The following is a 25879-nucleotide window of genomic DNA, read 5'->3' as shown; positions in this document are numbered from 1 at the left end:
GAGGGGAGAGTTGAGAGAGAGAAGGGAGGAGGCGGACATTCTGTAGCAGCAGGTTTGTGAGCGCAGAAGCCGGGGGAGGAATCGGAGCGAGAGAAACAGTGTGGCTGCAGTGAGGAAGGAGAGACACATACAGAGAGAGGACAGAGAGACAGAGAGAACGGTAAGGAAACGTCTGTGTGTACATTACTGTCAGGTCGGCTCCTGATGTTTTGTGTTTCTAGTCTGTCTGTGAAGCGTCAGCTAGAGGAAGACACTGTGTTCCTTCTCGGCCGGCCGGCCGGCGACTGGAGGAACGCAGAGCATCGTAGCACTGCAGAGAGAGAGGAGGATGACAGAAGGAGGGAGGAATAGGGAGAGAGGGCGCATCAGGCAGAGGATGCTACGCAGACAGAGGAAGTGGGGATGGAGAGAGGGAGAGGAAGAGAGGAAAAGGAAAGTGAGCCTGCCTGGCCATTAGAACGGTGTGGATGTTTTAGTGTGTGATGGAGAAGAGAAGAGGCACGGGGTGTGTTTGACTGACACCATGCAGCAAGGAGGATGTGAAATGTCAACACTGAAGGTTTTCCTCCATATTACACATGGTGACCACACTGCGACCTGGACCACACTGCTACTTCTCCTGTGTGTTCTCAACATGAGATTCCTGATGTCGTCACCTCTCTCTGTGTGTGTGTGTGTGTGTGTGTGTGTGTGTGTGTGTGTGTGCGTGCGTGCGTGCGTGCGTGCGTGCGTGCGATTGTACAAAAGAGACAGGGTTTTGGCTGTTTGCCAAGGTACATGTCCCAGCTGCTGTAAAATACATGTCGATTAGAGGAAGATTGAGGGGCCAGTAGTGAGGGTAGCGTGTGTTGCATGTGAAAGACACATCTGGACCTTGCCCAAGTCTGCTAACCGCTGCTGTCAGTGCTGTTTAGTGGCAGTGGATTAGTTGAGTGTTTGTGCAGACAGTAGCCAGTGTCGTAGAGCAGAGGTGTTAGACAAGACACAGTCTGCCTCATTATTGATCAGGGCTGTCAGTAAGAAACTGTTCATCACTTAGTCAGTGTGGTGGCAGGGGTACGTGGGTGCAGGGGGGGGTGGTAGGTTTGTCATCACTCACTGATTTTAGAGTTTGTATGCACCTCGTGTCATCACCCACTCACTCACTGTTGTGTAGAATGTTGATGTGCTGACATAGTTAGTTAGAAGCTATTTGGTATTGGCATCAGGCCACTCTCTACAGCAATTGGTGCCTGCAACGTTACATTTGCTGCCTGCATGTCACTTCCCACCATATGCATAATATAAACCCACAGGCTCAGAACGGAAGCAGTTGACCCTAAAATTGGGACAGACAGTGTTGACCCAAACCGTGAACTCGTCCTTCTCCGAACGGTAATCTGTTACAACAGATTTGTTTCGTCATTTGGGACGCACGCGCACCCTACCGCCATAGATCACTGAGCTTCTAGTCTACGTACAGTATGTCCACTAGAGCAGCCCTCTGAGGCTCTCCTCATGCTGTATTCTCACCCAACGTCATCAGCCCAGCCACAAAATCTTTGCTCTCAGAAATCGCTGTCGTTTGCTGTGACAACGCTAGAACGACAACAACAACATACGTTGAGGAGTACGTAACACTCTAAAAAGGGCCTGGCGGGCAGGTAGCATACGGTGGCTGTACTGTAGTAGCCTGCCTGAGGGGCTCTTATGGATGCAGTGTTGATAGAGAAGGAACAAATGGTGCTGGGTCGGGTTGATAGCAGAGAGACAGAGAGACAACATTATGTTATGTGCAGTTATGTGCAGTGGGGTACCAAGCTCCTCTCACTGCTGTAAAGATGCTGTACATTCATATTCACCTAGGGATGGTCCCCTACTCATTTGTCCTCTGCTTAACACTGCTCCTATCCAGTATGCTGGTTTCTGTTCTATTCCGTTAAATCTAGTAGAGTCATTATAATCTATGCTATAGTATGGAGTGTAGTCTTTGACGTGGTTGGTGGTTAAAATGATGAAGATGATGACAATGTTCTGCTGATGTTTCTTCCGGGGCATACTCTAGCCTATTGATCAATCACATGTATTTATAAAAGCCCTTTTTACATCAGCCGTTGTCACAAAGTGCTCTACGGAAAGCCAGCCTAAAACCCCAAACAGCGAGCAATGCAGATGTAGAAGCCTATGACCCCTGTATCTCGTTGCCTGGAGCGATGGGGTTGTAGAGCAGTATGGTACCTGTCACACGGTACGGTGCCTGTCACACGGTACGGTGCCTGTCACACGGTACGGTGCCTGTCACACGGTACGGTGCCTGTCACATGGTATGGTGCCTGTCACACAGTACGGTGCCTGTCACACGGTACGGTGCCTGTCACAAGGTACAGTGCCTGTCACACAGTACGGTGCCTGTCACACAGTACGGTGCCTGTCACACGGTATGGTGTCTGTCACACGGTACGGTGCCTGTCACAAGGTACGGTGCCTGTCACACAGTACGGTGCCTGTCAGACAGTACGGTGCCTGTCACACGGTACGGTGCCTGTCACACGGTATGGTGCCTGTCACACAGTACGGTGCCTGTCACACAGTACGGTGCCTGTCACACGGTATGGTGTCTGTCACACAGTATGGTGCCTGTCAGACTAGGAGACCCCTGCTGTTCCAAGAGAGAGGCTGAGGCTGTGGCAGGTCTACCCAGGCCAAGGTTACAACCTTGCTATCAGCACAGGAGGTTGGTGGCACCTTAATTGGGGAGGACGGGCTCACAGTAATGGCTGGAAAGGAATACATGGAATGGTGTCAAACTCATGATACTAGTCCATTCACTAAAATCCAGCCATTATTATGAGCCGTCCTCCCCTCAGCAGCCTCCTGTGGGTTGTCAGGCCTCTAATCAACACCCTCATTATCGCCTGGTTACGACCGAAGGTACTGATGCTTCTGCTACCTTGCTAAGGCACCGCGTGGGCCTGCGAAGCGCTGTGTGTGTGCATGTCTCTCTGTTTGTGCGTGCTTCCATGTCCTGTCCTCAGGTGTCTTTCTGTGTGCACGTCTTAGAGGCCCTTTCTCTTTCTAACCTCATATTTGTGTGTATCTTTGTGACTGCGTGGTTTTTCACGTGTTCCTTTGAGAGGATGATAAGTGTGTTGGAGGCACTGTGAGCCTGTCTTTGCTCTCTTCTCTCTGCAGCGCCAATTCTCTCGGCTGTCTTTGTGCTTCGATTTATTAGGCATTCACACCCTGTCTTTATTCATCTCAGTCTCTGCACATAAGAAAATGATCTCTCTATTTCTGGTCCCCTTCCACTGACTCTGCTGTTCAAAGGAGCGGTTAGAGGGAGGAGGGGAACTTTTAAAAGGATTACATACCCATCGTAGGTAATAGGCACATATAACACATGTAAGTGAACGTTGATGTTGAAGCTCTCATGCAGGGTTTTGTCACGAGTTGTCCTTGATTATAAACTGGGTGGTTAGAGCTCTGAATCCTGATTGGCTGACAGCCGTGGTATCAGACAGTATATCACGGGTATGACAGAACATGTATTTTAACTGCTCTAATTACGTTGGTAACCAGTTTATAATAGCAATAAGGCACCTCTGGGGTTTATGGTATATGGCCAATATACCACGGCTAAGGGCTGTGTCCAGGCACTCTGCGTTGCGTCATGCTTAAGACAGCCCTTGGCCGTGGTATATTGGCCATATACCACACCTCCTCGGGCCTTATTTCTTATGTATACTGCATCAGTTAGATTGCTACCGACTGTCATTCTTGTGTATCTCCAAGAAAGAATTGTGTTCGTGTTTCTTCTTGTTGTCTTCAGTTTATTAGTGAACAATGGCCGCCCTTGTGGTGTGGCACTTGGGAATAGAAGTTTCTATTCTCACAGTAGGTACTAAACAAGAAAGAGGCCTCCATCCTCCCGCCCTCCTAACCTCCTCATTCTCTCATCTCTCCATCCCTCTCCCACTGTTTCATTCTCTCTGTTCATAATTCATGAGCTGGTTGCTGTCTCAGTGGGAGTCAAGCCCGCTGTAATGATGGAGCGTCGCAGCAGCACGGTGAGGAAGGATCTGAAGCGCACTAGGAGAATACACTCTGGGTTGCAGCGCTGGACCTGTAAAGAGCTATTGTTGTTCCCGCTTAAACCGTACATGAAGAACGCTCCACCTCACTAGTTTATTGTGCATGCAGAGCTGAATGCCGCCTGTCCTTATAAAACATCAAATACAGCTTTTATATATCACATATATTATGCTGTATAACCGTTTCCACGAGTGGAAGCTCTTTTTCTGCCAAGAGAGATGTGAAAGTGGGCCATGGAGGTGTCAGTCTTTTGCATGAGAGAGAGAGAGAACAGGGCAATGCATTGTTATCCAACCCTATACTATGTTTTATTTTGGTTTGACATGGAAGTTTAGCATCAACCCCCTCGCAGGTGAGTGACAAACACCTCCATCCATCTCTCCGTCCACTTGCTCTGCCGCCTACCTCCTCCTTTTCCCCTCTTCCCCTCCAGCTCCATCTATTACAGCTACTTGTTTTACTCTCTCTCTCTCTCTCTCTCTCTCTCACCCCTCTCTCTCTCTCACCCCTCTCTCTTTCTCTCTCGCTCTCTCTCTCTCTCTCTCTCTCTCTCTCTCTCTCTCTCTCTCTCTCACCCCTCTCTCTCTCTCTCTCTCTCTCTCTCTCTCTCGCTCTCTCTCTCGCTCTCTCTCTCACCCCTCTCTCTCTCTCTCTCTCTCTCTCTCTCTCTCACCCCTCTCTCTCTCTCTCTCTCTCTCTCTCTCTCGCTCTCTCTCTCACCCCTCTCTCTCTCTCTCTCTCTCTCGCCCCTCTCTCGCTCGCCCCCTTTCTCTCTCTCCCTCTCTCAATTCAATTCAATTTAAGGGGCTTTATTGGCATGGAAAACACATGTTAACATTGCCAAAAGCAATTGAAATAGATAATAAACAAGAGTGAAATAAACAATAAAAAATGAACAGTAAACATTACACAAAAGTTCCAAAGGAATAAAGACATTTCAAATCTCATTTAAAATGTCTCTCTCACACACTCTCTCTCTCTCCCTCTATCTCTCTCTCTCTCTGTCTGTCTAGCTGGTTGGCTGAGTTGATGCTGGGGATTCTGTGTTTAGCTTGAACAAGTCAGGTCCTTTGTGGCCTCACTGTTTGAAGTGCCTGCCTGGCATCTGTGAGTGTGAGTGCGACCTGTGAATGGATCTGCCTGTGTGTGTGTGTGCGTGTCTGTGTTTTTATGGGTGTAATGGGGGTAATTCAGATGCATAAGATGCACTTGCAGAAGTGGTCATTGTTGTTTATTCAAGCCTGTAAAACTGTTAGTTGAATTTCAATAGCGTTACAATAGTATTGAATCAACTGAGGCTGTAGTGGTGGCATCAGTGTTAACACGGGCCTTGCTGGCAACAGTGGCTGAATATAGTCTACAGTACAGTGACACTATGCCACCCACAGTCTAGATATGCGTTCCAAATGGCACTCTATTCCAATAGTGCACTACTTTCAACCAGGGCCCATAGGGCTGTGGTCAAAAGTAGTGGACCATATAGAGAATAGGGTGCCGGTTGGGACACAGTAGTCTGGGAGGGAGTATACCGGGTGGCTGTCTGTGATGTAGGCAGGTTAAAAGATGGAGTGCATAAAGAGGAGTGGAGATGGGGATTCATCCGTAGGCCTGGTGTAATATTACTCTGCGTTACTGTACATTATTGTACCGTATGCCTGGGTTACCCCAGGAGAAGAGGGAGAAGAGAGAGGGCTGGGGGAGCTGGGAGAAATATGCTGATGCTGTATTGGAATCAGTGTTTTTTTGTATGTGTGTACACTTCTTTAAAAAAGGTTTCCAGAAGGGTTCTTTGCAGAGGGATAGGGTTCTACCAAGAACTGTTTTGATATGAAGAACCCGTTTTGGAAGACAAGGGTTCTAACTAGAACCTTTAACATCCTAAGGCACGTTTTTGGAAGAAAGGGTTCTTTGATGATTCTTTGGAAAGCAAGAAGGGTTCTACTTTTCCCAGCATGCTCTATTGCAAGGTGAATTTCAGAATTGTTTGTTTTGATGTCTGTGTGTTTGCATGTACATTGATTGATTGATACATTTTATGCTACACAAAGATAAAGAGCATAAATTTTTTTAAACTAGTCCAATCTGTTAGTTGGACTTATTGCACCCGTTACTGAGATGGTTTTTCCAGTTAAGATGACTGAGATAGTCTCAGTATTTAATCTTTTCTACCATGGCAGTCATTCTGAACAGAGGTTGCAGGTGATTTAAAATTCCAATTGTTGGATATCCTAACTCTGGCTTGATTCCAATAGGAATTAAACATCAATTTGCAAGCCAGCATAATGTTACTTGCAGGACTGATGTAGCCTGTAAACCAGGAGATTCCTAACACCCCTGTATTAGGTCAGGGGTTCCCAAACGTTTTCACTCAGGCCCCCTTTCCAGCATTGGGGAACATCCAGCGCCCTCTATGAGCATGCGCCACATCTATTTCTATGGGCACAATCACTGTTTGCTGATTTATAGCTCCTTTCATAGAGGGTTCTAGTAAGAACCCTCCAAAGATAAAAGGGTTCTCGGTAGAACCCTTCATGGAGGGTTCTAGTAAGAACCATTAGATGATAAAATGGTTATTGGTAGGTCCCTTCATAGAAGGTTCTAGGTAGAACCACATACAGGTTCTACCACATGCTTCATCCAGGACATGCCATAATTCTCCCTGCCAACAGACCAGGGAGCTTTATGGGCATTCATTGTTAGTTTGACAGTGAAGGAATGGCTGTTTAAAGGGGCATATCGTCATGATTCTCCCACAGCGGACAGCAGACTTGAGTGTAAAGGATGTGGTTGTGTTATTGGTGTTAGTGGACAGACGAAGCAGAAAGGACACACACACACACACACACACACACACACACACACACACACACACACACACACACACACACACACACACACACACACACACACACACACACACACACACACACACACACACACACACACACACGGAGGTACACACCTCATTAGAGTACGCAGCACTTTTAGGATCACCTAAAATTGTCTGCAAAGCCCTTAAACAGTTTTCAACCCAGTGACATTCTCTTTAGGAATAACACAGTGTGTATGAGATGAAGAGAACTAAAGGGAGTATGTGACTCATTTTCATCCATTTTCTCTGCTTCTCTCTGCCAGGCCTCACCTTTTTGCTGACCCATGAAAGAAGCCATGCCGGTCCTCTCAGCAGGCACAGGTGAGATTAAATACACCACACATGCTGCAACCTTCATGGATCAAAATCGAATCCCAGGCGTACTATGTAGCTTAGTTGTCCAGGGTAGCGGGTTTTGACTGAAAATCTCTTTGGATAAAAGTGTCTGCTGAATGGTATCTATTATTATAGATTACATTACTCTGTCCGATCTGAGGATGTAAAGAAAAACGGATCCCGGTTCCTTCACCCTCCCTCCCTCCTCTCCTCCTCCGCAGGCCTGCACGAGACTCTGGCCCTTCTGACATCCCAGCTGCGTCCTGATGCCAACCACAAGGAGGATATGGTCTTCCTCAAAGACGTCTTCAGTGAGAAAAGCCTGGGCTACCTCATGAAGGTACACATAAGACTGGGTAGCAGGGGCACATCTTTTGTTTTAGAAATGGGGGGGGACATAACTATATATATACAGTACCAGTCAAAAGTATTATACATGGAACTTTAGATAAACCTCACCTTAATTAATGCAGCCGCTGTGTCAGATGGCAACGTTGCCAATGTTAATGGAAGTTATGGTACACCTTATGTTGTTTAATTTGTGTATGTGTGCGTGCGTGTGTGTTGGACCTCCCTGACCTCTCCTGTGATTGGCTGCGTGTTGCAGATCCATGAGAAGCTGAGACAGTACGAGCGCCAGAGTCCTACACCTGTCCTTCACAGCGCCGCGTCCTTGGCTGAGGATGTAAGTTGAAGAACGCACACACACAGACACACACACAAACAAGGAACACGCACACAGACACACACACAAACAAGGAACACACACACCACACACACACTGCCAACGTGTGAAGCGCCCGTCCTATAGAGTCAGTCCCAGTGTGTTTGCTGAGACCGAGGAGCGGTAGAGGCAGGTAGTGAGGTACGGAGATTTATTAGGTTACCGTGCGGTAATGTGTTGTGGTCTGAAATTGCTGATTCATCTAAACACTAATGAGACTCTCTCCACATCCTGCTTCTCCTCTCTCTCCTCACGCCAGTTAAGTGGGAAAGTGCTGAGCCATAAGTCCTGGCTGCTTATTCTCCTGTGTGTGTATTTGTGTGTGCAAGCACACTCTGTTTATTGCTGCTTTAGGCAACAGCCGTGCAACTCTACAGTATATATATCTATATTTGTGGATTCTATTCCAGACTACTAACAGTCTGCTACACTTTCAGTATATATCTGCTACATTTTTCAGTTATATCCCAAACCCACACTGTTGGACACACAGGTTTATACCAGGTCAGAGGTCATGGTCTGACTGACAGCTCTCTTGTGATTTGGCGGCAGGTGGCAGAGGAGCTGCAGAGTGGACCAATGAGTGTTGAGGAGAAGGAACTCCTACAGCTGTTGACGTCCCCCCATCTCAAGGTAAACAAAACACCCAATACACACAGAGAGACCTGGTTATGGAAGGTGGGGTGGCTATTCATGCATCCATTTGCATTGGATCGCTCAATCTATGTCAACCTCTATGTACACTAAGTATACAAAAGTGTTCCTAATGTTTGGTACACTCAGAATCAGTGGTGGAAAAAGTACCCAATTGTCATACTGGAGTAAAAGTAAAGATACCTTAATAGAAGATGACTCAAGTAAAAGTGAAAGTCACCCAGTAAATACTACTTGAGTAAAAGTCGTAAAGTATTTGGTTTTAAATATACTTAAGTATCAAAAGTAAATCTAATTGCTCAAATGTACTTAAGTATGAGTCATTTCAAATTCCTCATATTAAGCAAGCAGAAGGCCACATTTTCAAAAAAGAATAATTGTATTTATGGATAGCCAGGGGCACGCTCCAACTCAGACATAATTTACCAACAAAGCATGTGTTTAGTGAGTCCCTGTAACGATGTACGCTGAGAGTCGGAAGGAGCAAGTTCAGGGAGTGAATACATTTAATAAATAAACAAACATGAACAGAACAAGAGACAGATACAGAAACAATCACGCCTGGGGACGGAACCAAAGGGAGTGACGTAAATAGGGCAGGTAATCAAGGAGGTGATGGAGTCCAGGTGAGTGTCAATAAGGGCTGGTGCGTGTAATAATCAACAGTCTGGTGACCCAGAGGCCAGAGAGGGAATACACGTGACAGTCCCCTAGATCAGAGATAGTAGGGATGACCACTCTTGATAAGTGTGTGATCCTTTTCCTGTCCTGCTAAGCATTCAAACTGTAACGAGTACTTTTAGATGTCATGGAAAATGTATGGAGTAAAAAGTACATAATTTTCTTTATGAATGTAGTAAAGTAAAGTACAGATAGCCCAAAAAACGACTTAGTACTTTAAAGTATTTTTACATAAGTACTTTACACCACTGCTCAGAATGCAGTTCTGCAATTCTAACATTAATCCATCTCTCTCTGTGTCATTTCCCATCAGGCAGTTTTGTCAGTTCATGACACGGTTGCCCAGAAGAACTTTGACCCCGTGTTGCCACCACTGCCTGACGACTTCGAGGACGAGCTGGAGGAGGAGTCAGTGAAGATTGTCAGACTGGTCAAGAACAAGGAACCACTGGTGAGTCATTGTGACAGAGAGGATGACAGAGAGAAGAGATACAATTGTAGAGGATGGGAGGATGAGGGGATGAGGAGATATAGGGGTGAGGGAAGTGGGAAGTGGGACTGGGGCTGTGTTGATTGATTGGTTGATTGTAAAGAAAACAAAAGAATACAAGGAAGGAACAGAAAGAATAGATGGGAAGAATGAGGATACAATCCCGGGAGGAGGAAACATCCATCTCTCTCTGTTCCAGGGGGCCACCATCAGACGGGATGAGACCACAGGGTCTGTGATCGTGGCCCGCATCATGAGGGGCGGGGCTGCAGACCGGAGTGGTGAGTGATTCAGTCCCATCCTGTCCCTCTCTGTGTCTGGTCTTAACCCATACTGTCTGACACGTCCTGATTCATCATCCCCTTCCTCTGTAACTTGCACAGACATGACAGTATGTTTTTGTTGGTCTGTCAAATGAGATCTATGGACTGCTCAGATAATATTACCAGACATAATATGTCTGAAAGCATGGCTAACCGAGACAATGTAACTTCGACAAATAATCAGAGGTCTGGATATAAATGGCCTTCTATGCAGCAGTATACTGTAGCCTAAAGTATGTCAGTGGATATACATTTGAACGGTAACATCCTGTATAGAAACTGCAGCTGGGAGAATCCTCCACTGATGATTCCGAGATGCTGCAGAGATTAAAGCAGCAGCATAGCGAGAGAGAGAGATAATGGTAGACAGAGAGACAGACAAACGAGGATCTCCGTCGTTATCAGGCTGTTTGAAGCTGTGCTCTGTCTTTCCCCTGAGAGCCAATCACATATCACACATTACACACTCTCTCTCCAACGAGCTGACCGCTGCTGTTACCATGGAAATATCATCAGCAGACGTGCGTGTCTTTAATATGTTTGGTGTGTGTGTGTGTAGTGTGTGTGTGTGTGTGTGTGTGTGTGTAGTGTGTGTGTGTGTGTGAGAGTGAGGGGGGGGTCGTCAATAGAAAAAGGGGCATTACCATCTGTCTGTTTCTCTGTACTGTACATTATGTGCTTATGTGCCTGTCTGTTTCCTCTCTCCCGTTTGGCCCTCCCTCCCTCGCTCTCTTTCTCCCTCTCTCCCTCTCTGCCCTCCCTCCCTCACTCTCTTTCTCCCTCTCTCCCTCTCTGCCCTCCCTCCCTCACTCTCTTTCTCCCTCTCTCCCTCTCTGCCCTCCCTCACTCTCTTTCTCCCTCTCTCCCTCTCTGCCCTCCCTCCCTCACTCTCTTTCTCCCTCTCTCCCTCTCTGCCCTCCCTCCCTCACTCTCTTTCTCCCTCTCTCCCTCTCTGCCCTCCCTCCCTCACTCTCTTTCTCCCTCTCTCCCTCTCTGCCCTCCCTCCCTCACTCTCTTTCTCCCTCTCTCCCTCTCTGCCCTCCCTCGCTCTCTTTCTCCCTCTCTCCCTCTCTCCCTCCCTCCCTCACTCTCTTTCTCCCTCTCTCCCTCTCTGCCCTCCCTCCCTCACTCTCTTTCTCCCTCTCTCCCTCTCTGCCCTCCCTCGCTCTCTTTCTCCCTCTCTCCCTTTCTGCCCTCCTCCCCTTCTCCCTCTCTGCCCTCCCTCCCTCACTCTCTTTCTCCCTCTCTCCCTCTCTGCCCTCCCTCCCTCACTCTCTTTCTCCCTCTCTCCCTCTCTGCCCTCCCTCACTCTCTTTCTCCCTCTCTCCCTCTCTGCCCTCCCTCGCTCTCTTTCTCCCTCTCTCCCTTTCTGCCCTCCTCCCCTTCTCCCTCTCTGCCCTCCCTCGATACCCTCCCTCCTTCTCTCCTTCTCTCCCTTTCACCCTCTCTCCCTCTCTACCCTCCCTCCTTTTCGCCTTCTCTCCCTTTCTCCCTCTCTGCCTTCCCTCCCCTTCTCTCCCTCTGTGCGGTAATGAGATGAATTGATCCCATCGCTCATCCCTCTTTGTCAGGTTTCACTGTTGTGACTGCAGTAGATCATGACCGAGGAGAGTGATACCACCACTCCCAAGCCCTATTGTCCATATCTCATCCCAGTTAATAGTGGCATGATTGATATAGTACACCTGCTACTGATACAGTGCTGTGCAAGTTCTCCTCGATACACGATACGGGGTGCAACCCAAATGGCACCCTAATCCCTATTACAGTCCACTACTTTTGACCAGATTCTATAGGCCCTGGTCAAAAGGAGTGCACTATATAGGGAATAGGGTGCCATTTAGGGAATAGGGTTCCATTTGGAACACAGGCATAGATCTCTACTACAGCTCGCCTGTTGTCTCCCCTCACCACCTCCTCCCCTCCATCCAGGACTGGTCCATGTAGGAGACGAGCTACGGGAGGTCAACGGCATCTCCATCATTCACAAGAGGCCTGATGAGATCAGTCAGCTTCTGGTGAGACTAGAGTAGAATACTTCATGTCTTCCTGTTATGTTAGACCACCAGCTCCAGCAGCGCTGTTTTCCCTTGATTTCTGTTGGCAATGCATGCAGCATCAACTCTGTTGGGAAGACGCAGGAGTTGAAATTGTGTTCGAATTGTATTTCTGTGAGGCTCACACCCTGCTCCTCTCTGTGTGTTGCCGTTCAGTCCCAGTCTCAGGGCTCCATCACCCTGAAGATAATCCCAGCCGTTAAGGAGGAGGACCGTCTGAAGGAGAGCAAGGTGAGGAACACAACACAGCGGTCTGGGCACGCTCAGTACAGACAAACACAGACACAGCTGCTCTGGAATGGAGGACGGGTCAGAATACAACCTGGGTTCAGGCTCACACATACAGAGTCAATGGCAGAGGAATTAAAACAGTTTGTGCCAACATGCACTGAGATGTGTAGGTGTAATTCGAGACGTGTTTCAGACACACTACATGACCAAGAGTATGTGGACACCTGCTCGTCGAACATCTCATTTCAAAATCATGGGCATTAATATGGAGTTGGTCCCCCCCTTTGGTGCTACAACAGCCTCCACTCTTCTGGGAAGGCTTTCCACTAGATGTTGGAACATTGCTGCAGGGACTTGCTTCTACTCAGCCACAAGAGCATTAGTGAGGTCGGTACTGATGTTGGGCGATTGGGCCTGGCTTGCAGTCTAGGTTCTAATTCATCTAAAGGTGTTTGGTGAGGTTGAGTTAAAGGCTCTGTGCAGGCCAGTGAAGTTCTTCCACACCAATCTCGACAAACCATTTCTGTATGGACCTTGCTTTTTGCATGGGGCATTGTCATGCTGAAACAGGAAAGGGCCTTCCCCAAACTGTTTGCCACAAAATTGGAAGTACAGAATCGTCTAGAATTTCATTGTATGCTGTGGCGTTAAGATCTCCTTAAACTGGAACTAAGGGGCCTAGACCGAACCATGAAAAACAGCCCCAGACCATTATTCCTCCTCCACCAAAGTTTACAGTTGGCACTATGCATTGGGGCAGGTAGTGTTCTCCTGGCATCCGCCAAACCCAGATTTGTCCATTAGACTGCCAGATGATGAAGCGTAGTTTATCACTCCAGAGTCCAATGGCGGCGAGCTTTACACCACTCCAGCCGACGCTTGGCATTGAGCTTGGTGATCTTGGGCTTGTGTGCGGCTGCTTGGCCATGGAAACCCATTTCATGACCCGCCCGACAAATAGTTTTTGTGCTGACGTTGCTTCCAGAGGCAGTTTGGAACTCAGTAGTGAGTGTTACAACCGAGGACAGACAATTTTTACACGCTTCAGCACTCGGTGGTCCCGTTCTGTGAGCTTGTGTGGCTTGTCTTAGCCGTTGTTGCTCCTAGACGTTTCCACTTCACAATAACAGCACTTACAATTAACCGGGGCAGCTCTAGCAAGGCAAAAATTTGACGAACTGACTTGTTGGAAAGGTGGCATCCTATGACGGTGCCACATTGAAAGTCACAGAGCTCTTCAGTAAGGCCGTTTTACTACCAATGTTTGTCTGTGGAGATTGCATGGCTGTGTGCTAGATTTTATACACCTGTCAGCAATGGGTGTGGCTGAAATAGCCAAATCCACTAATTTGAAGGAGTGTCCACATACTTTTGTATATATAGCAGAGGTGGGACCAAGTCATTGTTTTACAAGTCACAAGCAAGTCTCAAGTCTTAGCACTCAAGTCCCAAGTCAAGACAGGCAAGTCCGAGTCAAGTCTCAAGTCAAGACCGTCAAGTATCAAGTCAAGTCTCAAGTCCTAAACTTTGAGTTTCGAGTCCTAAACAAGTCATAATGTCCTCGTCGCCAAATGTAATACCACTTCATATTTTTAACAAGTAGAGTAATAGTTAGTATATTACATTTACGCAAATGAATGATTTTAAAAATATCTATATATTTATTGCTTTCCAAATAAACATTATATTTCCATGGAAATACATGGGTAGAAAGACCCCCCTGTAACAGCGGGAGAGACGTGGTAGGCTGGGTCGGGTCGTGCGGGGTGATTGCATAGAAATACATCACCTACCACAGCTTTTGCCATGTAGTGTAGAGAATCGAGTACAGATCTATGTATTGCATTTCTATCTGGAAAACTGTATCTGAATGCGGTGCCTCAGATGAAATAAACCGCCGTTTTTCATTATCAAAGGAGAAAGCTCAAAACTGCAGAGGACAGCAGAGAGGGGGATGGTGGGATTTGTGTGAAGCATAAACACAATCAGAGGTTAAAGCACTCGCCGTAATCAGCAGGTTAGGAAGAGTACACAACCATTCTAGGAGGCACTCTGCCACAAATGTGCTCACTTGATATTTTCCAGCTCCAAACAGCGTGGTGGCGAGTCAATCTGTCTAATCTAGGCAAGCAGTGAGGAGGGCACATAACAATACAGGCTCCAGACGTCACAAGCCAGCAAAAAGAAACAAGTTACACACACTCATAAACACACAACCTCGTGTGATGGATAGCTGTCGGCTCTATTAGCCACGACTTACCGTTCTTTGTGCAGCTTCTAATGTCAAACAAAGTTGGAAATTGTTGCGCCTCCGTCTGTAATTTTCTTCCCGCGTGTTTTGAAGTTGCAATCCGTTTTTTGTTGATACAGCGTCGACGTTATATCGGAAAATAATAATTTGGGGTATCATCTTTCCAAGGGCTCCATCTGAATTCACCCGCCGACGTTCCTCTGCACTTCCATGCACAACTTTTTCTCAGCTGGCACAATTTGATTGGCTGCTGTCCGATTCAAACTGTAATCCGTTAAATGAAGAGTTGATGCACGGCACACTTTTTTTAATAGCATCATTTTTTATATTTGGGCTTGGGGAGGGTATCAAGTCAGTTTGGGGAGGGTATCAAGTCAGGTCGAGTCATAAGGCTCAAGTGCAAGTCAAGTCACGAGTCATTGGTGTCAAAGTCGAGTTGCAAGTCATCATATTTCTGACTCGAGTCCAAGTCATGTGACTCGAGTTTCACAGATAGACTCTGAAATCTATTTACAAAAGCATCACTTTCCCTCTCTCTAGTTTGAGGTGATCTGTCAATTATTTTCTATACATACCATATGTACTTCTGAGATGGTTTAACAGTTGTGTGTGTGTGTGTGTGTGTGGTCTCTCAGGTCTACATGAGGGCCCTGTTTGACTACATCCCTGCTGATGACAAGGCCACGCCCTGTCAGGAGGCGGGACTTCCCTTCAAGCGAGGTGACATCCTGCAGGTGGTAACCCAGGACGACCCCACCTGGTGGCAGGCCAAACGGGTGGGCGACAGCAACCTCCGGGCTGGACTCATCCCCTCCAAACTCTTCCAGGAGAGGTGAGCCAGTAGGCAGAGAGGTCCATGGACAGGTGCTAGCTCATAGCTCAGAGAAGAGTCGAAGTACAATATGAAAACGATCCGATCAAGCCTAGTGGTTGTACTGTACTGTGTCACATTAGGCCTCTTAGGCATGTACTGTAGGACTCTTATATCATGTGCAGTATGTGGACTGAATTGCTTTCAAAACAGTGCAGGTATCGCCATAGAGCTGTCTCTATCTGTTCCATATTCATGTGCTCCACTTTCAGGGGTCAAATGTGTTCTTAAATCAAGTATCAGAGCAGCTTGGATCTTGACACATGGATCTAAACTTATGCTGGAATGGGAACAGTCCGTTATGTCAGTGTCATAATCCCTCAATAGGATGAATATGTAAACGTGTGGGGGTGCTCTGCCTTGGGGGTATTAACACACCCAAGCCCCAACCCACTGCCCACTCTGTATTCATCTTAGCTAAGCAGGGGGGAGTGATACCGGCGGCTGCAGCCTGATTGCGGACACACACACACACAAACACTCAAACACTCACACTGTGTTGGATTAATCGTGGTGGCTGAAATACAGAGAGGGGAACCTCAGCCAAGCCATGGGTTTAATCTCTCATACTAGCTTTGCTCCTTTCACTGAAAACACATTTGAGGCAGGGGTCAGTATGTGTTATATCTCTCTGTCTCTCTCATGGTCTAATCTTCTTTTTCAATCTCTTTGCCTCCCTCCTTCACCGCCTCTTTTCCTCCTATCTCTGTTTATCTCTCTGACACTGTCCTGGTCTCTCTCTTTCTCCCCCCCCCCCCCTCTCTCTCTCTATTATTTCTTCTCTCTTTCTGTCCTCCTCTGTACATTTTCTCAGACGGCTGGCTTACCGGATAAAAACTGGCACACTTCCGAACCCTAAATCCCCTAAAAATCCTACCTGTAAGTGTCCACAAATAGGTGCTATCAATAACCTTAACAGTTCTCCGGCTGTTCCCATAGGATAACCCTTTGAAGAACCTTTCGTTGGTTGCAAGTAGAGCCCTTTTGGTTCCGGGTAGAACCCTTTTGGGTTCCATGAAGAACCATTTCTACAGAGGGTTCTACATGGAACCCAAAAGGGTTATCCTATAGGGACAGCCAAAGGACTCTTTTGGAACCCTTTTTTCTAAGAGTGTACAGATATACAGACAAGTGTTCGCTGTTGTACCCAATATCAAACTGAAGCGCAAGCATCTCTTTTGAAGTATAACGTCTTTGTCAGTGATGGTTCATGTTCGTTTTTTATAAGATATAGATTTCTCCACCCGATAGAGTGAAATTTTTATGTTGACATTTATTTACCCTTTTTTTGCTGGTAATTGGTGTCCTCGGGAGTATTAGTATTGACTGTTTATTCTCTGCTGTCATGAGGATGTGTTTTGAAAAGGGACGAGAGAGAGAGAGAGAGAGGGAGAGAGAGGGGGGAGGAACAAATAGAAAAAAAGAGTGAGAGATGGCTTTGGGAGGGGGGAGAAGAGAGGGAGGGATCACAAAGATATGAATCAATCTTTCATGTCTGGTCCGTCTGGCCGATGAGCACAAAGTGTGTCTCTATAGTGAGAGAGACTACAACAGACTAGAACCAATTATCAGGATGAGTGTGTAACAATGTCCATTTTGTCCACTCTGTCTCTCTCCTGCTCTATGTTGTGGGGTAATAGTATTGGGTATGTCTGAATAGAAGTGGCCAGGTGAGTGTTCAATGAGAGCGGTGGCGCTTCGTGGTCCATAATCCACAGGCGATCCGATTAGGTCTGAGCCCCAGGGAGACAACAAGAGCTTAGCAATATGTCAGCTAGCCGGCTATACCATGGAGGCCCATGCCTGTGTGGACTCTCTCTCTCTCTCTCTCTCTCTCTCTCTCTCTCTCTCTACCTGTCTCTACCTGTCTCTACCTCTCTCTCTCTCTCTCTCTCTCTCTCTCTCTCTCTCTCTCTCTCTCTCTCTCTCTCTCTCTCTCTCTCTCTCTCTCTCTCTCTCTCTCTCTCTCTCTCTCTCTCTCTCTCTCTCTCTCTCTCTCTCTCTCACTCTCACTCTCACTCTCACTCTCTCTCACACTCACTCACTCACTCACTCTTCCTTGCCACTAGAGAAGCTCCTGAGGTTGCCTTTTTAATGTGGGTCAGAGGCTCGACCCCTCGATGACGTCATAGAACAGAGGCTGAGACTGAGACAGTTTGTGCACTTTAAAATCTATAATTCCCGTCTCTCTCTCTCTCTCTCTCACACACGTTTTTCTCTCATTCTCCAACGACTCACCTGCTAGAAAAGGTATATTTTAGAGAATGGAGAGAGGAGATAACACCAATCTCCCGTGTCCCGTTGGGGTTTCTGTGTAACTGTTTGTCAAAGATTTCTCATCATCCTCCTTTCCCTCACTGCTTACCTCAGATGACCAGGGATGTGACAACGGTGGGTATACTGGTGCAGAGATGTCTGCAATCCTCTCTCTCTTTCTCTCTTCTCTCTTTCTCTCTCTCTCCCTCACTCACACATAACCAAGATCAGGGAATGAGGGCAGTGTGCCACTAGTTTTATTGCCACTGTCAGTGATTAGACAGGACATGGACATGCAGAGAATACAAGCAACCATCCACAATTAGGCATAATCAGATACATGGACATGTGGTGACAGTTTATGTTCTATATTACTCTTATATTTCTCATGACTTCCATTTGACAATTTGAGCTCCGTGTTTTGAAACTGCTTGGTATGACTACGAGAGGACGGTTACTGTCGGCTTGCAGGCTCCTACTAGAAGGTATATTAGTAGAGGCATCAAAGCTCTCAGCCGTCTCTCTTTCTTTTGGTGTGTGTGTGTGTGTGTGTGTGTGTGTGTGTGTGTGTGTGTGTGTGTGTGTGTGTGTGTGTGTGTGTGTGTGTGTGTGTGTGTGTGTGTGTGTGTGTGTGTGTGTGTGTGTGTGTGTGTGTGTGTGTGTGTGTGTGTGTGTGTGTGTGTGCCTGTGCTGCGGGGGTGGATGAGACCCCATGGGTCCTGTACTGCTCTGCTTCCAGCTTAAATCCTCCCCCACTATAGGCAGCCTACGAGACCAGAATAGAGATTCACCGCGATTGCAGTGTGTGTGTGAGTACGTGCGTGCGTTCTAATAACGGACTGGGCACACTCCAAAAAATCCTTTATTTTAAGCATCTTAACTCAATGTTCTGGTATGCGCTCCAACCTTCGTAAGGTATTCACTGTCTAAGTCGTGGACCAGCACCTACCCTACCTTATAAGAACATTACGTAAAGCATATTATGGAAATGCTTAAAGAGCCCATACTTTGAGAGCCCGTACCTTATTGTATGTGTGTAATGCAAAGGCAGGCCTGCAGACTGGAAAGCACGGCCTTAAAGATAGCAATGACCCATCCTCTCCATCATCATCATCATCAGCTTCTATTCTTTTGTTCTCTCTTTTCCTCTTCTCCTCTGTAATTCATCTTGTTCTGTCTACTGCAGTTTGCTATCCTCTTCTTCTCCTCACTCCTCTACTGTGTCTTGGCGACCTGTTCTTCTCCTTGCAGAAGATTTCTCGTTCTCCCTCTCCCTTCTCTGCTGTTGTCTTTTCTACCTGCCCCATTTTTCTCTCTCAGCTATTTTCTAATCAGTATCTCTGAGTTGTGAATCTACCATTGTCAGCACTTTTGTTGCATGTCCAGAGTTTCAGAGACATCAGATATTATTGCTTGGTTAAATATTGAATTCAGCAGTTCTGGAGTTGTAAATTGCAAAGGTTTTTGTATGCTAGCTACCATAGCTTTGTGAGCTGTCCATTTCACAAAGCCATGTGTGTGGACCAGGGAGACCCAGTTCCCTTTTCCAGTCGACTGCCTCCAGAAGTGCTCGGTGTGTCTGTGTGGTGTCTGTCAAACCTTCCCCATCATGGCTGCCACAGTGGCTGCGGGCTCCGGCTGAGGGCCTGTCCTGCTGAAACCTCCCTGTTCTGACCTGCTGGCTTAGTGACCTACCCTGCGCCCACCCCTCTGCCCGCCTGCCCGACCCTGCCTGTCCTGCTTCGGGGCCCGCAGCCCCCCCCCCCCCCTGCCCTCTGTACCCCCCTCCCCACTCCTCTGATCCTTCCTCGAGGTTACTTACCCTCCGCTCACCCCCGCCCCCCTCTTCTCCCTGCTTGCCTCCCTACAGAGGACTGTGATTGTGAGGGCTATTTCAATGGACAGTACATAGGTGAGAGCCTGCACGTCTTCCTCCTTCTGCCACCTTTACCTCTTTTGCCGTCTGATGTCTATGTGTCCTCCAGGACCTTGCCGTGCGCTGCTGGCTAACTGAAATGCCGCTTTGGGTTGGGGAACGTATGGATGTCCTGAGGGTGGGACTGGCTGGAGTCGGGGTGTCTGTGTGAGGAAGTGATGGAGAAGGGAGGAGAGAGGTGGAGGAGAGAGGTGGCGGGGGGAGACAATGCTGAGAGGAGACGAAACTGATCCCAGTTCATTTGATAGGGAAGACTAGTATTGAATGAGAGAGTGTGCGTTCCAGCACCAGATTAATATGAAAGAGGGAGGGCGAAAGAGGGGAGTTTAGTCTCTCACTCCTTCAGGTGTCGTTAACAAATCGCTCTCGTTACGTAATTAGGGTAATGAGAAAAGTGCTGAAGAGGGTGTGATAGAGTGCGAGTGCCAGACGTGAAACGGTTTTATCTCCAGTAGATATCGAGACACATGGCTGCTATGCGTCTCTGTCAGAGTATTAACAGGCTCATTAGGCTCATTATCAATTCCCCAGACACCAGAGTAGCAGTCATTTCAGGTCATTCAAAAATGTCACTACTTGCTAATGAGCGCTATCAATTGGATTTAACCCTCCAGCAACCGACCTTGGTAAATACAGTTTGCATCCAGACTAAAACTGCATTGGCACGACAATATAACGCTTTTCCCATAATCCTCAGCCCCCTGCTGCCCTCCCACTGTCCTCCCCTCGCCTCCTTCACCCTTACATGATCTTGAGGCCCCTCCCCTTCCCCCATACCCCAGAAACAGTTGGAATGAAAAGCAGAGCACACGGAGTGATCTGAACACAGCTGACAGTCAAACACTGCCCTCCCATGGCAATAAGACCAACTTTATTAGTCTACACCTCATTTGGGTGCCAGTAATCAAGGAGGTAAACATGTTTGTTTACCCTCGTAATGACACAGAATACTGACATCAACCAATCAGGTTACTCCTTATATATGGAGATTAAACTCAGCACCCTTGCCTTGCCCCAAACTGAAGCAGTGTTTGGATCCCCCTGAGACTCCACTCTTGCCTCTGCCTCTGCTGCTATGGCTGATGCACCCCTCGTATCCTCACCCCCTACGAGGGCCCTGCTGCGTTGGACGCATTGCACCCTCAACCAACCAGGCACGTTTTGCTGCTTGTTTCACCCTGTGTGGAGACTGAGGCGCGAGGCTGGTTTGTGTGATGCTCTAATGCCAGTTATAGTCTCTCCTAAGTGTAAAGCAGTGGCGCCCTCCTGTGGCCAGGTGTTTTCCTGGGAATTTTATTCAGGTACTGTTACCGGCTTGTTCCCTCAGGTATTCCCACTGTCCGCAGGCAGGGGGGATGGGCACCCTTGGGCCTGGAGAGACTGTGTGTGCGGTCTGCGTGTGTACGTGCGTGCGTGTCACTCCCACTACACCGTGGTCTCCAGAGTCCGGCTGCCCTATCCCTCCTGGTCCACTCATGTAGCTCTCTGTCAAGCAGCATGTCTCCGTTGTACTGTATACTCTTTACATGTGTTACAGACCAGACCATTGTCCTTCCGTGTCAAAGAAGCTCTCTCCTTCATCTTTACTGTAGCATTATTAGCGGTTCGTTGAGAGAAGCCAAGTCTCCTTTAAAACGAGAAAGGAGAGGCGGGAACTTGATATTGATAGGAGAAGTGTGTTCGCTTCACTCTCAGTCCCAGAGCTTATTTCTCACTGTCCGAGTGGAGCTGCCAAACCCCCTTGTCAGATATCAGCTGCATGTGACTGATACGTGTTGGACACACGCGTGTAAATGAGCAGATTCAGTCGATATCTCACAATGCCGCCGGCAGCCCAGATAAGCACTGGTCGGGCTGTCGAAACCTGCAGTACCACGCACTGATTAATGACGGATCTCAGCTTACCACTCGTGTTTTAATGGTCACACGGTTCACTGGGGGGGTTTTTAATGCATGATTATCAAGGGTTGCACTTTCTTTGTTATTGGATAACCAACACGTGATAGTAATGGTATGGTTACGTCAGGGTTTGATCTGCATGATAGCCTGATATGATGTCCTGATATGAAAGGACACTGGTATTGTGCATTTAAAATGTCTGTCAGCAACACTAGTTGCCAAGGGAGAACAACCACAGGCGCTATCTACAATGCCTTCGAGATGATCATGATGTAGAAAGAGCATGTGTTAGACAGTGTATCAAATCACTTGAGGATCATATCTGACCTTTTGACCCTGTGCCTCCCTTTTGCTCTCCCTGCTCCTTCCACCTGCCTGTCCTGCGTAGCGGGTCTGAGGAGGAGTTTCCGTCTGAGCCGAAAGGACCGGTCAGGATCCCTCGGAGGAGGGGCCACCTCCGACCCCACCGACCCAGACTTTGCCACCTACGAGGAGGTGACTCGCTACCAGCACCGGCCCAACGAGAGACCCCGCCTGGTGGTTCTGATCGGTAAGACAACAGCTTCAGGATGACTACGGCAGTGTGGTGTCATTCTACTTTGATGATACTGCCTTCTAGTGGCCAATACTACAAACAGCAACTTCCTCCAGTTGTGTGGTAGGCTTGTGAGAACCAGCCCGATCTCGCAGCACATATTTTCGTTCACTTTAAGCAGTCAGTCTGCTTGACCAGGCCTGTGAGGTCTTATCTACAGTACCTAATGCTATTTAGGTTTCTGATAAGTTAATTAATCAAAGTGCACAACAAACGACACATCCAGTAACTAATCAGTTGGACTTAACTTGATGTTGATGCGGATTTTTCTCAGCAAATATCGATGATTTGTCCCTGACAGTCCTGTTTAAATAACTCTGCGTCACTCCCTCTCTCTGCTATCTCTTTCTGTTTCTCTGTCTCTCTCTCTCACTCGCACAAAGGCTCCCTGGGAGCTCGTATCAATGAGCTGAAACAGAAGGTGATAGCAGAGAACCCACACCGCTATGCTGTGGCCGTACCGCGTGAGTTACACCTTCTGAATCTCGCCCTCTTCTTTCTACACTGACGGCAACACCCTCTGACACCCTTGTAAAGAACTGCCAAACCAGTAAAACCATCGCAGCTTTCCCGATATTCCCCCTATCACTTGTGTCTCCAGATACCACCAGGCCCAAGAAGCCTCATGAGAAAGAGGGGTTGGAATACCACTTTGTCACCAAACAGGCGTTTGACGCAGACGCTCTGAGCAACAAGTGAGTTCTCTTTGATACTATATGGCTGATCTGTAGGGCCGTACTGTCCCTGTCTCTATAGTACTCTGCTTTGTTTTGTCTGTTTCGTGCTTAGTTGTGTCCTGTGTGTCTAGGTTCATAGAGCATGGGGAGTACAAGGAGAACCAGTATGGTACCAGTATAGAGGCTATCCGCTCTGTACAGGCCAAAAACAAGATGTGCCTAGTGGACGTGCAGCCAGAGGTAGGGCCAAGGCACATTCTCTGCAGTGAAGCATATCCCATTGTGTCATAATGTCTGTGTCACACCCTATTCTATGATGGCCCCTGACGTTTCTCCTGTGGTCTCTTGGTGAGAGTACTTTCTGTTTCAGTCAGGCTGGCTGCCACATTCGCTTGTGTCACAGTTATCCGTAGAATCTCTGACATCTCAAGAGGACATTTCTCTGATAGTATCTGTTCTCTAAACCCTGTGTACTCTGTGTGACAACCAAAGCAGACTGTGTGATATTGCGTCTGACTGTGTCCTGGCCCCTTAGGCTCTGAAGACACTGCGGACATCTGAGTTCAGGCCCTATGTCATCTTCGTCAAGCCGCGTGTCCCGGAGAGCAGACGCCGTCGTAGTGCTGCCACTTCACCAGCAGGGGGAGATCATGGGCGAGTGACGGTGAGACCTGCTGTCTCTTTTTGTTACAGTGAGCGGAGGCTGAAATGTGCTCACATGAATGTATCAATGAGCTATTTAACCTTTTTTCTGTTACTCAATCTTTTATTTTGCGTGGCATGCTTTCTCCTTTCCTAATTTCTCCTCTCCTTAATCTGATATCACCTTTATAGCCTTGCTCACTCTTATGCTTCCTCATTTTCATGTCTGTCTGTCTGTCTGATTCTCCTCTGTCTGTCTGTCCGTCTGTCCGTCCGTCCATCCATATCTGTCAGGATGAGGACCTGCAGGAAATGCGTCAGTCAGCCAAGCAGATGGACCAGCAGTATGGCCACCTGGTCGACCGGGTCCTAATCAAGGAGGACTCAGCCAGCGCCTGCACAGAACTCCGAGGCATTCTGGAGCGGCTGGAGCGTGAGACCTTCTGGGTGCCCCTCTGCTGGGTGCGGACCTAACCCCCCTCTCCCCAACCTCCAGAGGGGGGATCACAGCCCCCCAGCCCTTCCTCCAGCAGGACCCCTACCCAATCCCTTTTCTGATCTCCTGGACCCCTTGGCTCCATGGGCCAGCCTGTAGGGTGTGGAAGACACTGCCCCAAACCCTGGCCTGATACCGGGCCAGCCACACACTGGCACTAGGGGAGAAGGGCATGTGGCAAAACCCTTTGGAACATTTCTGTGTTTGGAATGTTCAAAGGGAAAGATTGTTGTTCTGGCTACCCCCCCCCCCACCCCCCCACCCCCCCACACACACACACACACACACACTCCATTGTTCAAATTCATGTTTTTCATATATTTATTCAAGTTGTTTTTTTTATTATTTATGTCAGTCAGTCAGACAGACAGACAAACATACAGGCATCTTTATCGTGGAACCATGTGGAGTGTCATCTGTAGCTTCCTTTGGCCCGCAGTGTCTAGTACTTGAGTTTCCCCTTAATATAATAATATATGCCATTTATCACACGCTTTTATCCAAAGTGACTTACAGTCAAAAAACTCGTACAGGAGTCCTGCAGGAAATCCTACACAATTTCTTCACAAAGACAACATGACTGTTTTGTAAGGTTTCCTCACCTATTTCCGTTGCTCGTTGATACAGTGCATTCTGAGTGAGGCCTAGCCATTGTTATGTTGTTGAAACGTTATCCAAAAGCCAATCCACCTGCTTCCATTATACCTGGAGAATGAGTAGATATGCATACATAGTACGATTAACCAACCCTGTCAATAGTACAGTAGGATATATGTAATGATACAAAAATAAATATATTATTTTATAGTGCTTTATTTTATCAATTATTTTATGATTAGGACGACAACTTCATTATTTAAATCGCAGATGTAAATATTCTACATGCAACTCCTACCGTGCCAACGAACGATCTCGTAGCACTTCAATGCAGCCTGCTGAACTTTGACCCTAAGTGTCTAATCCTCAGTATGAATTACTTCAGTTCTGGGACTCTGGATGTGTGGATTTCATGTACACACACACACAAGTGCACTAAAACATGCTATGCTCCTTTTTGTGTACCAGGGAATGCACTTTGTATAGCTGACATCAGTCACATGTTTAAGACACAGGTGCAGTGTGGGTAATAGGGTTTTGAGGGGGGGGGGGTGTTCTATGGTCCATCTTGATCATCAGGGTCCTTGTTAAATTGTTCTGTATGAGTTTTTATCTACAGGCGAGGACACTGAGATTAGTGGTATATGGACACCTCCAAGTGTGATTGTGGGTTCAAGCCGTCATTATAAATGCACACAGATGTGACGTGTTTCTTTGACGTTATCGTGGTGTTTACAGAGGCAATGTTAAAAGCCATTTCAAGGTTACAAGGTAATACACAAGAAAAACAAAATGACTCATGCTAGTCAAACTGTTGTCACTTGACTAAAGCAATCAGCGCCGTTTGGTGAAACTCTACCTGTTCTCAGTCTGTATATTGGCTCTGCCGTTCTGACCTACTGGTGATCTTCTAGAGACTCTGTATTCTCTCTCTCTGTGGGTGTGGGTACGGACTTCAAGTCTTGTTTCATGGTGCAGAACTGAAACGATCAACAGGAGCTTCCAGATCCTCCTTTCTCATCTTGTTCTCTTTTTAACATGCAATGTGTTCTTTGATCTTTTACTGTGCTATGTAAATTAAGAAATCCAGAATGTTGACTTTGTAACGTGTCATGTGTAAAGTGCCGTTGTAAAACCAGATGAACCACGTGCTACTTTGTGTATGTTTTGTTATAGTCAAATCCTACCAGATGTTGAATTGGATAAACCTATTCTTTTGA

At 47.4% G+C, this 25879-nt stretch overlaps 1 protein-coding gene across 4 annotated transcripts; it reads left to right on the top strand.

Annotated features, from left to right (window-relative positions):
* On the top strand, positions 1-25879 carry LOC129832941 (MAGUK p55 subfamily member 3-like). 4 transcript variants are annotated; one of them, XM_055897084.1, is made up of 20 exons: positions 1-160; positions 7207-7264; positions 7501-7619; positions 7887-7964; positions 8556-8636; positions 9652-9789; positions 10028-10109; positions 12084-12169; positions 12365-12439; positions 15326-15522; positions 16376-16440; positions 17932-17952; positions 19688-19729; positions 20989-21054; positions 22041-22202; positions 22631-22711; positions 22849-22942; positions 23056-23164; positions 23460-23588; positions 23861-25879. In XM_055897084.1, the coding sequence occupies exons 2-20, from the start codon at positions 7228-7230 to the stop codon at positions 24038-24040; spliced, it is 1842 nt and encodes a 613-aa protein (XP_055753059.1). In that variant the 5' UTR covers positions 1-160; positions 7207-7227; the 3' UTR covers positions 24041-25879. The 4 variants fall into 4 exon arrangements, with proteins under 4 accessions (XP_055753059.1, XP_055753060.1, XP_055753061.1 ...); XM_055897085.1 differs by lacking the exon at positions 19688-19729; XM_055897086.1 differs by lacking the exon at positions 20989-21054.

This window comes from Salvelinus fontinalis, chromosome 34 (assembly GCF_029448725.1).
Source record: "Salvelinus fontinalis isolate EN_2023a chromosome 34, ASM2944872v1, whole genome shotgun sequence".
Lineage (NCBI taxonomy): Eukaryota > Metazoa > Chordata > Actinopteri > Salmoniformes > Salmonidae > Salvelinus > Salvelinus fontinalis.
Note: the sequence above shows the minus strand (reverse complement) of the source record. Positions and strands in the feature narration are given on the sequence as shown.

Coding starts and splice junctions, on each gene's coding strand:
- LOC129832941 (XM_055897084.1), top strand. CDS start 7,228: ATGAAAGAAGCCATGCCGGTCCTCTCAGCAGGCACAG. Junction 12,440..15,325: donor ACCGTCTGAAGGAGAGCAAG/GTGAGGAACACA, acceptor GTGGTCTCTCAG/GTCTACATGAGGGCCCTGTT. Junction 23,165..23,459: donor TAGTGGACGTGCAGCCAGAG/GTAGGGCCAAGG, acceptor CTGGCCCCTTAG/GCTCTGAAGACACTGCGGAC.